Source organism: Hibiscus syriacus, unplaced genomic scaffold (assembly GCF_006381635.1).
Source record: "Hibiscus syriacus cultivar Baekdansim isolate YM2019G1 unplaced genomic scaffold, ASM638163v2 tig00116989_pilon, whole genome shotgun sequence".
Lineage (NCBI taxonomy): Eukaryota > Viridiplantae > Streptophyta > Magnoliopsida > Malvales > Malvaceae > Hibiscus > Hibiscus syriacus.
Window position 1 is genome coordinate 1806118 of NW_024063508.1, and position 16375 is coordinate 1822492.

The 16375-nt window shown below is 34.5% G+C and overlaps 1 protein-coding gene across 1 annotated transcript; it reads right to left on the reverse strand.

Annotated features, from left to right (window-relative positions):
- Positions 1–11153: 11153 nt before the first annotated feature.
- On the reverse strand, positions 11154–14625 carry LOC120193132 (DEAD-box ATP-dependent RNA helicase 18-like). The gene is made up of 11 exons (XM_039195732.1): positions 14333–14625; positions 13889–14125; positions 13384–13644; positions 13100–13179; positions 12919–13024; positions 12707–12820; positions 12458–12556; positions 12223–12312; positions 12025–12131; positions 11796–11939; positions 11154–11519 (listed from the first exon to the last, which is right to left on the reverse strand). The coding sequence occupies exons 1-11, from the start codon at positions 14597–14599 to the stop codon at positions 11249–11251; spliced, it is 1776 nt and encodes a 591-aa protein (XP_039051663.1). The 5' UTR covers positions 14600–14625; the 3' UTR covers positions 11154–11248.
- Between the last annotated feature and the right edge of the window lie 1750 nt (positions 14626–16375).

The following is a 16375-nucleotide window of genomic DNA, read 5'->3' on the forward strand; positions in this document are numbered from 1 at the left end:
TAATCCAGAAAGCACTTGATGTTCAGCTTTCACTTATTGACATGTCAGGGATACAACTCTTTTAATGCCATCCCACCAATAACGACTCGTTATATCTTGATACATCTTATTTCCGCCTGGGTGCATTGTGAAGGGACTGTAATGTGCCTCGGAGAGAATATATTTTCTTAATTCTTCATTATCTGGAATGTAAAGTCTTCCACGATAATAAAAACATCCATCATTCATTAGTTCCAAGTCTTTGGCCCCGTCTTTTTCTACTTGAGCAATTCTAGTCAAACATTTTCCATCTTGTCCTTGCAACTCTTTTATCCGATCCAAAAGCATCAGCTTTAGCTTGAGTTCATAAATCAAGGCACCATCTTCCTTTAAATACATACGCGCATCCAAAGCCCATAGAATGGTAAAAGTCTTTTGGCAAAGTGCATCCGCTACAACATTAGCCTTTCCGGGATGATAATCGATGATCAAATCATAATCTTTTAAAATCTCGATCCATCTTCTCTGTCTCAAGTTCAATTCTTTTTTAGTCAGCAAGTACTTTAGACTCTTGTGATCTGTATAAATATGGTATCAATGACCGTATAGATAATGATGCAAAATTTTTAAAGCAAACACAACTGCTCCCAATTCCAAGTTATGTGTCGGGTAATTTCTCTCATGATTTTTCAGTTGTCTTGAGGCATAACCCACAACTTTTCCATCTTGCATAAGCACACATCCCAACCCCTTATGAGATGCATCACTAGAGACAACATAGTCTTTACCCGACTCAGGTTCTACAAGTACTGGGGCCTCTGTTATGATTCTCTTTAGCATTTCAAAACTTTCTTAGCATTTCTCCGACCAAACAAAATGAAATCTTTCCACGACAACTTAGTTAGCGGTGAAGATAACATTGAGAAGTTCTTCACGAACTGTCTATAATAACTAGCAAGCCTCGAGAAACTCTGAACTTCATAAATATTCTTTGAAGGTTACTAATCCACTATAGTTTGAATATTTTTATGATCTACTCTTATGCCTTCTATGGAGACTATATGGCCAATGAAAGCAATTTCAGCTAACCAAAATTCACACTTGGACAATTTGGCATACAACTTCTTTTCTCAAAGAATTTGAAGAACCACTCGAAGATGAGCATCATGTTCCTCTTTTGACTTGGAATACAACAAAATATCATCTATAAATACCATCACGAATTGATCCAAGTAAGGTTGGAATACTCTGTTCATCAAGTCCATAAATGATGCAGGAGCATTAGTCAATCCAAATGGCATTACCATAAATTTGTAGTGTCCATACCGATTCCAAAAAGATGTCTTCGAAATATCATCCTCTTTTATCTTCAATTGGTGGTACCCCAACCTCGGGTCTATCTTAGAGAACGTTACTGTGCCTTTAAATTGATCGAATAGATAATAAATCCTCGAAAGAGGATACTTATTCTTTATCATTACTTTGTTTAACTGACGATGGTCGATGCATATCGCATAAACTCATCACTCTTTTTCATAAAAAGAACAGTTGCTCCCCAAGGAGAAACACTGAGTCTGACAAATCCCTTATTGAGTAGCTCTTGCAATTAGGCTTTTAATTCTCTTAACACCATTGGAGCCATAGAAATAGGTTTGGAACCAGGGTAAACCTCAATATGGAATTCCACCTCGCGGTCTAGAGGTAACTCTGGTAACTCTTATGAAAAACATCTGGAAACTCCCGAACCGTTGGAATATCATCTACTCTCACTTCTGATATTCAAGTGTCTATCACATTAGCTAGAAAATCTATGAATCCCTTTGACATCATTTTCTTTTAGTCATGGTGATTTCACATTGGATGGGGATTTCGCTTTTTCACGATCACTACTATTTCAGAGTCTTCCGTATCCTTAAAAAATAATTATTTCTTGCGGAAATTAACCCATCCATGATGTGGAGATAACCAATACATGCCCAAAATGATTTCAAACTCATCAAAATGTAACTCCATTAAGTTTGTCAGGAACACAATCCCTTGAATCTTTATCGAGCATTTTCTACATACCTGCGTTACTCTCGCATTGTGACCCATAGAGTTTACCACTATCATCTCACTACCAATTGGTTCTAAAAGAATTTCTCTAGCTCTAACAAACTTTGTACTAATATATGAGTTTGTTGAACCAGGGTCAACTAAAACAAATACAGGTTCATCAAAAAGATGGAATGTACCTGTTAAGATCTACGGGTCATCCCGATCTCATTGGTCTTAATATTATAAATTCTGGTGACTCCCGAGTATCTTGTCGCGACATTGATTCACATTTTCCTCTGGATCTACCTCTTTCTCTACTTCTATTAAAAGTTTCCACTGATCTCTCATATTATGTTGAATTGTCCCCTGATTTATTAGGATAGTTTTGGACAAAGTGACCAGTTTCACCACACTGGAAACAAGCTCCACTGAGAAATCTGCATACTCCACTATGAAATTTGCCACATGTATGACATTGAGTTTTCTCTCCAGTTGCTCTACCTGAACTAGCAGCAAAAGACTAGGATTGTTTAGTTTTCTACGAAGTTGTAGCATAAACATCTCTATTAGTTTATCGGGAACTTGAGCCCTTGCCTCTCTTAACATGATGGGGAGTTGATAGTGTTCCAACTCTTTTCCTCGTCTGTACTCTGCTGCTAGGGTCTCCTATTCTGCTCTTTCAATAGCCTTGTCTCGGTTTATTACTTCTTGCAAGCTAGGCAAGTTCAAAGCCAACATCATCTCTTTCAACTTTGGCCTCAAACCTTCAATGAACCAATCATGTCGAGCCTTATCATTGGGAACTAACTCAATAGAAAAATAGCTTAACTTGTTGTATTCAGCCTCGTACTCATGAACTTCTTGATCACCTTATTTCAAATTAAGGAACTTTAGCAGTATCGCTCGTCTAAACTGCTCACCAACATACTTGATCTTAAATTCCTCCAGGAAGAACTGCCAAGTCACTTGCTTTGGTGGAGAATACATTGTAGTATTTGACCACCATACTCGAGCTGATCGCCAAAGTAAAGATATAGCTCCACCCATATTTTCCGACTCCGAGCAGTGAAGACTTTCAATCATTACCATAACATCATTAACCATAAATCAGCCTCCATAGGACCTTCATCCTCTTCTCCCCAGAACTCGTGAGCTCCTAAACTCTTCAACACTTTTGGGATCAACATCCTCGGTACTGAAGGAGCAGGGGGAGGAGTAGGAGGTTGGAATCTAGTCAGAATAGCATTGAAAGATCGCATAAAAGCTCCAAACTCAGGCACTGTCATACCCTGATCAGGTGCACTAGCATTCACGGATGGAATTAGATGATCACTATTATTCTCATTGCTTTCGCTACCGGATCCTTCTCTATTTCCTCGTTCGATTGCTCTTTTTCGAGTTCGAAGATTCCGACATCTTCTAGGACATACATAATAATAACACTAAAGTTAGTAAGGAGTGACATCAATCACACTATAATGACACCATATCAGTAACCTTGACAATCTTAGAGGCATGTAATCTTTTTTAAAGTCAAATAAACCCGATTTCGGCCAACAATAAGTTAAACATATAACTCTGATACCAGTAAATGTAACACCCATTTCCCGTATACATTTTCGTACACAATTCATTTGTTTCACATGAATTTTAAAGACATTTACTTATTTGTAAAACCCATAAATTTTTTTTTTCAAAAAAAAAACATTTTGAAATAATAATAAAACATTATTTACTACATATTATGAAAAATTATCACTTTAGTACATTCCAGAGCATTTTTCTTAAATTCAAAATGCATGCCAACTAATTTTCAAATTAGACATGATTGACCTACTGTTACTGATGAGTCAACATTGGATTGATGATAGCTTCTGTTGCATTCCTTACACGGCTAGTCTTTTCTCTTACATACGCATAGAATTAACACACGCTAAGTATTTACTTAGTGAGGAAAATATAATGTAATAAACTGAAATTCATACATAATCATATCATGGTTAACCATGTCAGTTAAACCAAGTTTTGTTCATATAGTCATCATAACTATTCTTAGTATGCCCAACATACCTATCTTTCTGTATATTTTTCCCAAATATCCTTTATTTTTCCCAATTATCCTTTATTTTTCCCAATTATCCTTTATTTGTCCCAATGTATGTTAAATAAGAATGTAAGGTACATGTATTGCACCGAAATACTAAAATGATCATTCACCTTTTATGAATACCATGAGTGGTACATTTTATGTCGAAAATGCACCGTTGTGCATTTAACTTTCATTAGTGATACCTTTTATGTCAAAATGCACCTTTATGTCGAAAACTATCAGGATAGGTATTCTTGGTCGAAAACAAAGGTCGTTTAATAGCTGGTCAAAGCCAGTCAAAGTTCTGGTCAAAGGAGGTCAACAAACTGTCAAACGTTTTACACAAATAGCACCCTTTTTAAAAAAAATTACCAAAATAGCACCCATTTCGAATTAATTCCCAGAATAGCACCGGTCAACGGTCAACGGGTCGGGTCGGGTCAACGGGTCGGGTAAACAGGTCGTTGCCGGTCAAACCGGTCAAACCGGTCAAAACCGATTTCCAGCGTTCACTCGCCTGCGGCGATGCGTGTGGCGCGTGCGACGTCCTCCGGGGCTCTAAAAATCACGGAAAAATTTCTAAAAATTATTTTGCGTGTGGAGAGCTCGTTTTCGACTTGGCCGAATCTTTGAGTGATCGACCTCCCCGCGCGCCGCCGTCAACGGAGATCGAGGATGACACCGGCGGACTCGGAACGGCACAAGGAACACGATGGTGCGGGAGGTGTCGTAAACGGAGCAACGATCGGTGATGAATTTAGGATTTTCTAGGCGATTGAGCTTAAAAAAAACGTCGATGCTTTGACTTGAAATTCACGACGTTTGGCAACGTTTCGCTTCAATTAAATTGAGGGGATTGTTCCTGACTCGATAACGAACACGATGGTACATTCAAAACGACGATCGAAATTCGGACGGTGTCGGAATCGTCGTCGGAAGTTGAGGTAAGGAAATGGAAATTTGGGAGGAATTGGGTTCTGATTTTCAGAACCCAATTCACGCATATATCATATATATTAAACCAAATACCTAATTTTTTGGGTAAATTCAGGGCTTGGTCCCTAAATTTTCTTTAACTCTAAAACAAGCTACAAGTTTTAAAAACTTCCAATTTAGTCCCCAAAAATCCACCAATTTTCACAATTAAAACCTCAATTCCCAATTAAATATTATTTTGAAATTTTCGGGTTGTTACAAGTGGCACCTTTTATGTCGAAATGCACTGTTATGCATTTAACTTTCAATAGTGGCACCTTTTATGTCGAAATACAGCGTTATGCATTTAACTTTTATTAGTGGCACCTTTTATGCAAAAAATGCACCGTTATGCATTTAACTTTCATTATAGAGCAGTACATACTCTAAAACTTATTAATAATATCATTCCTATATACGTTATGAAAATATACCAAAATGTTGTAAAACATACATTTAACAAAACATTCAAAGTTAACTCATCGTGTGTCTTCGTTCTTTTATTACAAGTACAATAAATGCACTCACCTGATATGCCTTGCTAGTATGCTGTAATGATGTCCGACTATTCGGCAACTTTATCTTTGCCTTTTTTCTTGCTTAACTCAAGAGTTTGGTTATGATCTATACAAGCATCCATTAAGTGTACATACCATACTAATGTTAGTATACTCTCTAACAACTATTCTTTTAATAATACTCAAAAGTACTATTATATTCAATTTCTACCAAAATTCATCATATCTTAAATTTTCCAGGCTCAATAGTATCGGTACCCCTACCATGACATCGATACTTATATACTATGGTACTGATACTCCCTTTTAGTATCGATACCATTTCTGCATTTTGGAATCCATGGTATCGATACTTTCCTCTTAGTATCGATACCCACAACAATATCGATACTAAATGCGTCAGTATCGATATTGTTCATCATATTTCCCTATTGTAATCCTATAATATCGGTACTATTCTTCCAGTACCTATTCCCTTACCCAAATTTTCCATTTTTCAGTCTGATTTTTACCCAAATTTCGTTTAAATCTCTTACTTTTAACTCAAACAATACCCTTAAACTTAACATCACTTAACCCAACTAACTTTCCTCCATTTAGCTTCTTATAACATCTAAATTCTCCAAAGAACATCTCAACCAAGAATCATACTACTTTTTCATACATGTTTTAATCACATCCAATGCTTCTGATCTTTTATTTACTTATTTGACAAGTCAAATATACTTGTAAACCTCAATAAAAACTCATATTTCTACATATCATTCAAAAACCCATTTTCTTCAATCTCAAATAAATCATCCATCTCTTAGTTTTAATCCTCTTTAACCCTTCCTTAAGCTTCTACATCACTTAAGGTTTCAAGATCAAACCAAAAACTAAATGAAAAACTAGCTAGATGAAGCCTTACCTTTGGTTATGGAGGAGAGCACGAGAACACAAGAAGAAGGAGAAGAGAAGATGACTTAGCTTGTTTTTCAACTTCCCCCTTTTTCCTCTTCTTAAATACCCTAATTAAAATAATTTTAAATACATTTCCTATTAAAGGACCAAAATACCCCTTTCATTCTTCCATTTTTACTAATTGGTCTTAAACACAATTTCCTAAATCATTTCTTATACTTTTCCATTTATTCAATTTAATCCTCCAACTTTTAAATCTCTTCAATATAGTTACTAACCTGATATTTGGGGTATTACAACATGAATAATTTAAATCGTTTGGAAAACATTGTCATTTCTTTATATTCTTCTTCAATAGAATCATTCTCTTCCTTGGTGGGCTTGAGATTAATCCATCTTTCTTCTTCTCCACCTTCTTCTCTTCATCATTTTTGTCCTCTCTCATTGTGAAAAGGGATCCAATGAGCTCATTAAGTGTAAGACCTTCCAAGTCCTTAGCTTCCTCAATATCATCCTCTTGGATTCCCAATATATTAAGAAATTTTCTCATAATTTCTTCATTAGTGTAGAATTTCCCAAAGGCCTTAAACTCGTTGATGATGATGGTAAAATAATCCGACATGGTATCAATGTCTTCACTGGCCTTCATTTTGAAATTCTCATAATTGAGTGTAAGAATTCCAATCTTCAATTTCTTCACTTGTGTTGTACCCTCGTGAGTGACTTCAAGCTTGTCCCAAATCTCTTTTGCACTTGAGTAAGAAGATAACCTATTATACTCATCGGGGTCTAGTACACAAAATATGATATTAATGCATTGACACTGAGTTGAACGAGTATTTGGTCTTCAACGGTCCATTCTAACTTAGCCTTCGGTACAATTAGTTGTCTTTTCATCTTGGAATGAATGAATGCTCCGTATCTAATGACATCTAACGTCGAATAATTGGTTGCTTGAATGAATAACATCATTCTATTCTTCCCGTAAGAATTGTTAGCACCACTAAAATAAAAAAAGGCTTTGAAATGGATTGACACTCACCAAAAATTATGTAAGAAGATGGAGTGGGCATCGATGATGATATAATTGACTTCTTACAAGGATTTTATCAAGAGGATGTTAAGCCTTCTAATGATAATAACTTTGATACTAATTGTTGAGTTAATCAAGAGGATGAAATTGCCAAGAGAGGGTGAATTGGAAAATAAAAACTTTTGTAAAAGCTTAAGGGAAATTGAAAAATGAACAAAAGAATTTTAGAGTGGTTCAACTTTCTAAACCAAATTCTACATGCACTACCTTAGCTATCCACACTTAGGACTTTTACAAATTCACTAATTTGTATCAACCTTTGAGGACAAAGTGTAACCTTACAACTCCCTCAAGAATCATACCCCAAATTCTCGAGACACTCTCTCAAAGAAAAAATTACAAATTTATAAACTTATAAAAAATATCACAATGAAATTGTTTACACAATTCAAAAACAAATAAGAACACTTGAAAAATAAAACAAATGAGTACAAAAGTATTCTTTGAAAGCAAAAAGAATATTAAAGAATGTTAATTTTGATTTTAGCTCAAGGTGATTGCTTTGGATTTCTTTTTTATCTCTTATCTTCACAATGACTTAGAATCTTGTTTTTCATACCTCTTCATTCAAGTGGGAGTTAATGGAGTTGTTGGGAAGAAATTTCCCACAATAAATGTTGCCCAAACACCTTGAGTACGGATACTCGTGCTTAGAGTATCGGTACTAACTGCATTAAATACAAAATATTTGACTATTGAGAGAGGCGAGTATCGGTACTCCAACTTGAGTATTGATACATGTATCAATACTTGCACAGTATCGATACCAAAATATGCTACTGGAATTTATGTTTGTCAAAATCACAAAGGAAGTTTCAATACTCCTATTTGGAGTATTAGTAATACTAAGTATTTTTAGGCCAATAGTATCAATACTAGTATCGATACCGCATAAAAATATCGGTAACATTCTTGCATTATCGGTATTGCATAATTAAAAATTAAATTTTAACTCAATTAAAATCTGAAACCCTTGGTAACAATTTTTGAAAATTATTTCCAATATATGACTTGAATTTTCAAAAGAGTAAGGAGTAAAAGTGGAGTTTTTGACGCGAAAAAGAATTTCCATATTCAAATTATTATAGTAGCTTATAGAGCTCTCCAAATACCTTCTCAAGGTTGTTAAATGTCAATAGAGACCCGCTCGAATACAAATTGTTAAGGTAGATCGATCAATCGGAAACCGCCAATAGGGAAAACTGGCCTTTAAAAAATCTTTGGTGAGGAAGCAATAAAAGATAAAAATTAGACACAAGATTCATAGTGGTTCGACTTTGTCAAACAAAATTTACATCCATTACCTTAGCTCCACATTAAGGATTTCCAACAAATTGACGCCGGACAGGATAACGATTATCCTGCAGGCTAGTTCCAATAGATGATTCACATGAGAAAATTCGCTCAAAACCAGAGAAAAAAAGTCTCTAAGGTTTAATGGATTATTATAAAATCAAACAATGACGAAAATCATACCACAAGCGGACTGTTATAGCCAAAAATCGTATTTATCCGAATTTTGCCAAAAATTCAAAAATTCGAAAATCACTCTAAATTGAAATTCGAAATAAAATAAGCAATCTGCAAAAAATCCATCCCAAATCGGATTTAAAATGGCTTCCTAACTGACAAGCAAAATATTACCATAAATAGTAAAAAATAAATAAAACTAGTGATTCAGAGGGGAAAACAGCAGAATTTGAGGTTGAAAAAAGAGGCACATAGAGCCATGCTCGATGTGGACAGCGTGCACGTCGAAAGGAGTTTTTTGAATTGGGGTCTTATGTACGATTCCGACACCTGTAGCCAAAGTTATGGCCAAAAGACTGAAACTCTCAAAACGGCCCCAATGAAGAACATATCACAATCAAATCCCGCCTTTGCGCTGATCTGCCAACTCATGGTATCTCAACGCCATCAAGGTGCAACCTGACAACTCAACATCAACTGTCTCGGATCCCCCTGCATCACAAATTCACTAATTTTTTCTTACCTTTCAACGATCAGGTGTAACATTTACAATTATTTAGTTTTTCTAAGGTTAAACTAGAACCACTCCCCTTTTACAAGTTTTGATTTGGGTAAACAAAAATACCTCATAAGGTAGGTGTTTAAAAATATTGAAGCTCACGAAGAATTGATAAAAAAGATATTCAATAAGGCTCAATACACTATATATAAGAGAAAATAAAAGAAATAAGAATGAAAAACTCTTTTCTCTTTATCTTTAAGCTTGGATAGGTGTAGTAATCTTCTTCATGTGTACTTGGAGTGTTTTTATTGTGCGAAATGAGTTGCTAGCCGTTCGTGGCCATTGAAGAGAGTTTTAATCGTTGGAATATTTAAAAATATGTAATTAAGACCACCTGAATATAAAGTTTCGAAACTTTGTGTAAAGTTTCGAAACTATTGTGAAAGTGTCGAAATTTGTAAACATACTTTTTTTAGTTTCAAAACTTCAATGGAAGTTTCAAAATTTTTACTTAAAAATATTAACGTTGAAGAAAATCAAACCGTTGAAACAATTTCAAGGAGGTTTCGAAACTATGAACAATACTAGTGACAAATAGTGATGGAATAGTGATTTTATATTTTATAAGCTTTAAACACTTTAAACATATTTTAATCGACTAAAAAATATTTCATATATATAACAACTTAGAATGTATAATTTTCAAGATATTTTAGACTTCGAATTATTTTTGAAGTATTTGATTAACTCTAAAATCAATTTTACAAATATTTGTTATATCAAAATATAAGTTAAACATGAGGAAACATATATTCTTATATAATGGCAGCATTATAGAGCAAATTACCATGCATTATATACTATGTAAATGCTCAAAGAGTGTCATTCGGGGAGTATTCGAAAATCATTATCCTAGTTAGGGCTGTAAACGAGCCGAGCTGAAGTATTGTTGAGCTCGACTCGATTCGAAAACTCGCAAGTCTAAAATTTTCAAACTCAACTCGAACTCGAAATTATGAAATAAAGCTCGTAAAAACTCGAAAAGAAAAAAAATCTTAAACTTAACTCGAACCTGAATCTTAAATATATGAAAACCTTATACTGTAATTTTTTTAAAAAAAATCAGCACAAATACTAATATTATTAAAAATTTATTTTTACAAAAGTAAAATCTTAATATATTATATTTTCGAACAACTCACCAGTTTTTCGAGTTGAGTATCAAGTAGCTTGGTTTAACTAGTTAAAAACTCGAATCGAGTCCATTCAAGTCGAGTATTTCTCAAATTTTGATCGAGTCAATCTCATTTACGACTCATTTGTGGTCCACTTTTGATAACCTGTCAATCTGAAACCATGAATGTAAAATAGTTAAGCAGACCATAAGAACATAATACCTAGAAGGAAAGTTTTGATATGGTACCGTCTTCCTGAACAGTGTTTCTAGGTTCTTCGACTAATCTTTGGATCGAATTGTGTAATAAACAAATTCAGATTTTTATAGCATTTATATCGATTTGGATATCACCGTTACATTAATTTAATCCGCCGGCTGTTGTTTGTCTCTAATGTCTTTCCAAGAAGATCCACTGTCAAGAGCATTTAGTTTTCGAGAAAAACACAACAATCTGTCTCCAACTTTTCCCAAGGGAAAGGGACAAGTCAAAAAAGTACATCAGAGTTCAAACTAAATCTTCAGTTCCTGTCAACTTTGCAAACTCAGTTTCATCAATAGCCCCCTTTTTTAGTTTTTTTAGCAGTCGATATTCCCGTGTCAATTCCTCTTCATCTTCAACTGTTTGGGCAGCTCTCCTCTGTTTAGCTGTCTTCTTCCTCATGATGGGTGCCTCAGCAATTGAGGCTTTTCTAGGCTTCTGGGATTTTGGTTCTTGTTGCTCTCGTTCTTTCTTTGCTTGCATATTTTTCTTCCTCTGTTTCTCACGAGATTTATCCCTATATAATCACCATAATTAGCTACTAGTATAGTTCAGATAAATTTAATGTGCATGGCATTGGTGAAGATAAAAAGGTTGGACTACATGCCAAAAGTTCAGCAGGTGAACCCATCTGTTGGAACATTGATAAAAAGAGCAATTTGTTGGAATTCCAAATGAAAGGAATCTGCTAACGAAGCATAAATACTCGAGAAATTTCATTGACAATAAATCCAGTCAAACCATTAATTAACTATCAATAAGGCATAGCTGGGAGATTCCAAAGAGTTCTTACTTATACTTAATATCCTCCATATTGATGTTCTCGACTGGAGTGAAACCCTCGGTGGAAAGTGAATGGTGTTTCACCTCAGACATAGAAGGGAGCTGCAACAGACCAAATCCTGTGCCTAACTTCCCAACTTCGAGTTCTTTCCATCTGTCGGATAACAAATATATTAACTTAAACAAAGAGGGAGGAAGACAGGCAGCAACAGACTAAAATGTCAATACAAAGTTAGAACCTGAAAATATAAGAGCAGTGATGCTCTTTGTAAGCACGGATAAAGGAAACAAATGCTCTAAGCCCTTTCTCCATGACATCACGATCTTTCACTGCAGCAGAGCGTATCTAAAACAAATTTTTGAAAGAAAAAAATTGATGGACAAATGATGATACAGTACATAAGGAAAAGATGATATCAAAATACACATTTCTTTACCTGAGGAACAACATCAGCAACATCATCAACACATTTCCTTTCTTGAAGAGGAACCCTTCTTATGCGCAAAAAATCTACGTAAACTTCCTCCTGCAGAAATGCCTCCAATTTGATCAACTTTATTAAAATGGTGGGAAAAAGCACAGAGAACAACATAAAAAATTCCTAATCAGAAAATATAAACCTACAAAAAATGACACAATCAAACAAAGAAATATCTGTGCACATAATGCACCTTCGGCAATAGAAAAACAATGGCGTTTCCTTGTCTACCCAAACGAGCAGTTCGCCCAACTCTGTGAATAAACACATTTGGATCTTGAGGGGGATCATACTGCAAAAAGAAACAATAACATAAGCCACAGACATGAATCATCTATCTGACATTCAAGCAAAAGTATAAAGTTAATGAATCTTCCTCAACTGAAATTTTTAAATAGTTATTTATTAGTAAAACTAAAATGGCTTTCAGTTATTAAGCAACCTGTACTATAAAATCGACACCAGGAATGTCAAGCCCACGTGCTGCAACATCTGTACATAGAAGAATGCCACTTGAAAGAGAGGTAAATGAAGCTAAGGCTTTCTCCCTTGCAGTCTATAGATCGAAAAAGAGTAAATACGTCAGGGTACATATAATGAGTTGCATATATCCAAATTATTAATGGACAGGCAACACTGACACTCTTATTTTACCTGCTTCATCTTTCCATGTAAAGCAATTAATGAGAATCCCTTCAAAGCCGTGAGACGCGGGAGAACAACTCCCCAATAATCAACACAAGCACAAGTCATGAAATATCTGCATATGTTAACAAAACCTATTTGTCATTTTTGTAAATTGAATACCATAAGGGAAATCTTCATGTTATCTTACACTATGACTTTTTTAGATTTATTTTTTACGAGGAGATCAACAAGCTGTGATGTTTTCTTCTCTGCATCACATTCCAAGTACTGCAGAATGAAAATAAAACAAACACATAAGTGAAAATTCCAATACGATTAGAGCTGCTAAAAAGAAAATTGTTTTAGAACATGCAAGCATGGTGGCCTTATAAATGAAGTTGTGACTAAAGGATGACATAGAATAACATAACAGAAAAGCCAAAATATTCAATCAATTAAGGGTAATCAGAAATAGATGAAAGTTTTGTATACCTGAAGGTGAAGGCCTGAAGGTGTTTTCGATGAAGCTAATTGCTCGGATGAAGCTGAATTGATTAGTGACTTCGTCTCAGCTCTAACTTCAATCCTCACTGGATTCCTCAATCCTGCTTTAGATAGCTCTTCAACTGCCTCTGTTTGAGTAGCCGAGAAAAGGCCAGTTCTTCGAAGCTTTGGCAAACGAGATATAATAGAGTTGATCTGCTTCTGGAATCCCATATCCAGAAGCCTATCAGCCTCGTCTAAAATCAGAATCTGCACCAACAAAAAAGCAACAGAGAAATGCATGGAGTTCATGAAAAGAATAGCACAAAAAACTATACTCATATTCTCATTTAGTAACAAAACCTGTGATAGACGAACTAAACATTCTACGAATCTAGGTAATTAGTATTTAGTAACTGGTATTATGTGGAAACATTTCTTTCTACCCTTTTTGAGTCTTTGACATTAATTAGTGAGGATAAAACAAACTAACAATTTGAATAAGAATAACAACCTCAAGGCTACGAAAATCCAAGGCATCCATCCGGTCCATTATGTCATACAGTCTACCAGGCGTGCCAATCAGTAGATTGGCTCCTTCCTCCTCGATTTTCTTTATATCCGCTTTTACTTCAGCACCTCCGACAAGAAGCATGGACTTTACATTAGACAACGTCGAAATGAAAGGCTGTGCTACATTGTATATTTGAGACGAAAGCTCCCTTGTAGGTGATATAACTATACCCATGACCTGCGGAAAATTCAAAACATGAAATAAGAAAATTCCAAGCATCAAATAGAAACAATTGTTTTATCATTTAGAAGCAGGCGGTTTAGAGAAAGAGGCTTTCTTCTTCTTCTTTTCATATAATAATTTCCCCGTCTCTTCTCAGCAGAAATAATACAAACGAATTACAAGGCAGCGCAAAAATAATTTGCTCAGTGAATAGGTAAGAACCTGGTGACGTTTGGGAGGAGACGAGGATCGACGAAGAATCTCTACGATAGGGATAAGGAAAGCTAGGGTTTTTCCAGAGCCGGTGGCAGCGTCCACAGCTACGTCCTTGAAGCTACATAGCAGCGGGATGGTGGCAGCTTGGACAGGGGTACAGAAATTAAAGCCAGCGAGAGACAAGGCTTCGATTACCGGTCCGGAGAGAGGCGGATTAAGGTCGGAGAAGCGCGTATCAGTTAACGCGTTACCTGTATTCTGTGAGTAGTCCATTGGTGCTTCCAAATGATCAGGGTCATTCGTTGTGGGTAAAGAGAAGAGTTCCAAATAAGAACTTAAACGTCGTCGTTGCGGTCAGCATATAACGGATTGGGCTAACCGGCAGAACAGTGTGCTCAGGATCAGAGGTGGCCTGTTTGTTTGGGATAAATTCTAGGGATTTAAAATTATATAATGATAAAAGCTCTTAAAGAATGAGTTTGAGTAGTTACGTTTATAAATATGTATGTTTATTATTAATTGATTAATTTTTTTTAATAAAAATATTATTTTATACAACTTAATAAAAAAATATATCTCAGAGTATAATTTTAATTTTTTTAATACGAATACAGTATATGGGTAGCTTGGTAAGCTATAATCTAATGTCGCAAACGAGTATAATTTTAAATTTCAATCCATTTATATTTATTTAGAGAATAAATTATTTTAAAACATAAATATTATATTATAATATGTAAATATTAAAATATAATTTTATTTTTTATAATTTAATAAATCATTCTATACGTAACTTTATATTCTCTCAAAAAATATTGTAATTTTACATTTAAAAAATTAATTTAATAATTCTATAATCCTATTATATAATCTTACATTTTATAATTTTTAACTATAATATTATTGTAGAAACCTATTTTCATCCACGTTAATTTAAATTTCGTTTTACATATTATTTATTATATGTTATTAGTACAATATTATATTTATTACTATTATTGTTATCAGTACCATTTATTATTAATATTTTATTATTAGAATTAGGTATGTTCAAAATCAAATGAATTCTTATTAAATATATTTTCTTTTCAATTACAGGCTCGAGTACAAGATCGGCCTGTTGGCCCATAATAATAAGGGTTGGAGAAGTCACAGTTTAGCTACATGTTCAACTTTTGTTTGTTAACATACCTCACAACTGTAACACCCAAATTTGATCCGACTAGAAATTAAAAAGATTTGAATATAACATAAAATCGCTAAAGTGGTTTATCATTTTTTAAATCATTACTCATGATAAACATCCATAAAATCCACAATTGAAAATGTAGCATTCAAAGTTTTACAAAATGGGGAGCTCCCAATATAACATCTCAAAACATACGAGTTTAACAAAAAGAGGTATGACTCAATTATACATAAGATATATAAAACACATAACCTCAAAAATAATCGACACATACTTTGAAGCTCGATTGAATATGGAATCCACAATCTGGCAATAAGCTCCTTGAATTAGCCCCTATGAACCTACGAACAAAAATATTTTCAAACGTTGAGCTACAAGCTCAGTGGCACACAAATAGCTCAATTATACTATATGCATCCACCAAAAGTGTATGTTATTAGTTATAGTCATAGAGCAACGAATTGCATCAAGCATATATCGCAACAAAGTATCATGTGCAGTTTGAAGTTAGGGAGTATAGTGACAATGCCATCATATAGCTAAAGTGTCTTAGAATGAGTACTAAAGTGTCTTAGCATTGATACGGAAGTGCATTAGCACTAATACTAAAGTGTCCTAGCACTGAGGGGGGATATATATGGATATTTCACATATATATAAATTAGATGATCACTCTTCATTCAAGTAGTTCAAGAATAAAAAAAGTTTATCCTAGTGTCAAACAATGGCATAAGTCTTACGGAATATTACCTCATAATATACTTATGCTTATTACATAATTATTCAGGGTTTCCACTTGAAAGCTTTTATTATTAGAGTTTTGACCCTTAGATTCCTCACTCGGCCTTCTAAGTGAAACA

Bases quoted from the DNA above. Each gene is read 5' to 3' on its own strand.
- LOC120193132 (XM_039195732.1), bottom strand. From the start codon at position 14,599: ATGGACTACTCACAGAATACAGGTAACGCGTTAACTGATACGCGCTTC. The intron at 14,126-14,332 runs GTTCTTACCTAT...AATTTTCCGCAG, and splicing joins CTCCTCCCAAACGTCACCAG to GTCATGGGTATAGTTATATC. The intron at 12,557-12,706 runs GTTGCTTAATAA...TTCTTTTTGCAG, and splicing joins GTGTCGATTTTATAGTACAG to TATGATCCCCCTCAAGATCC.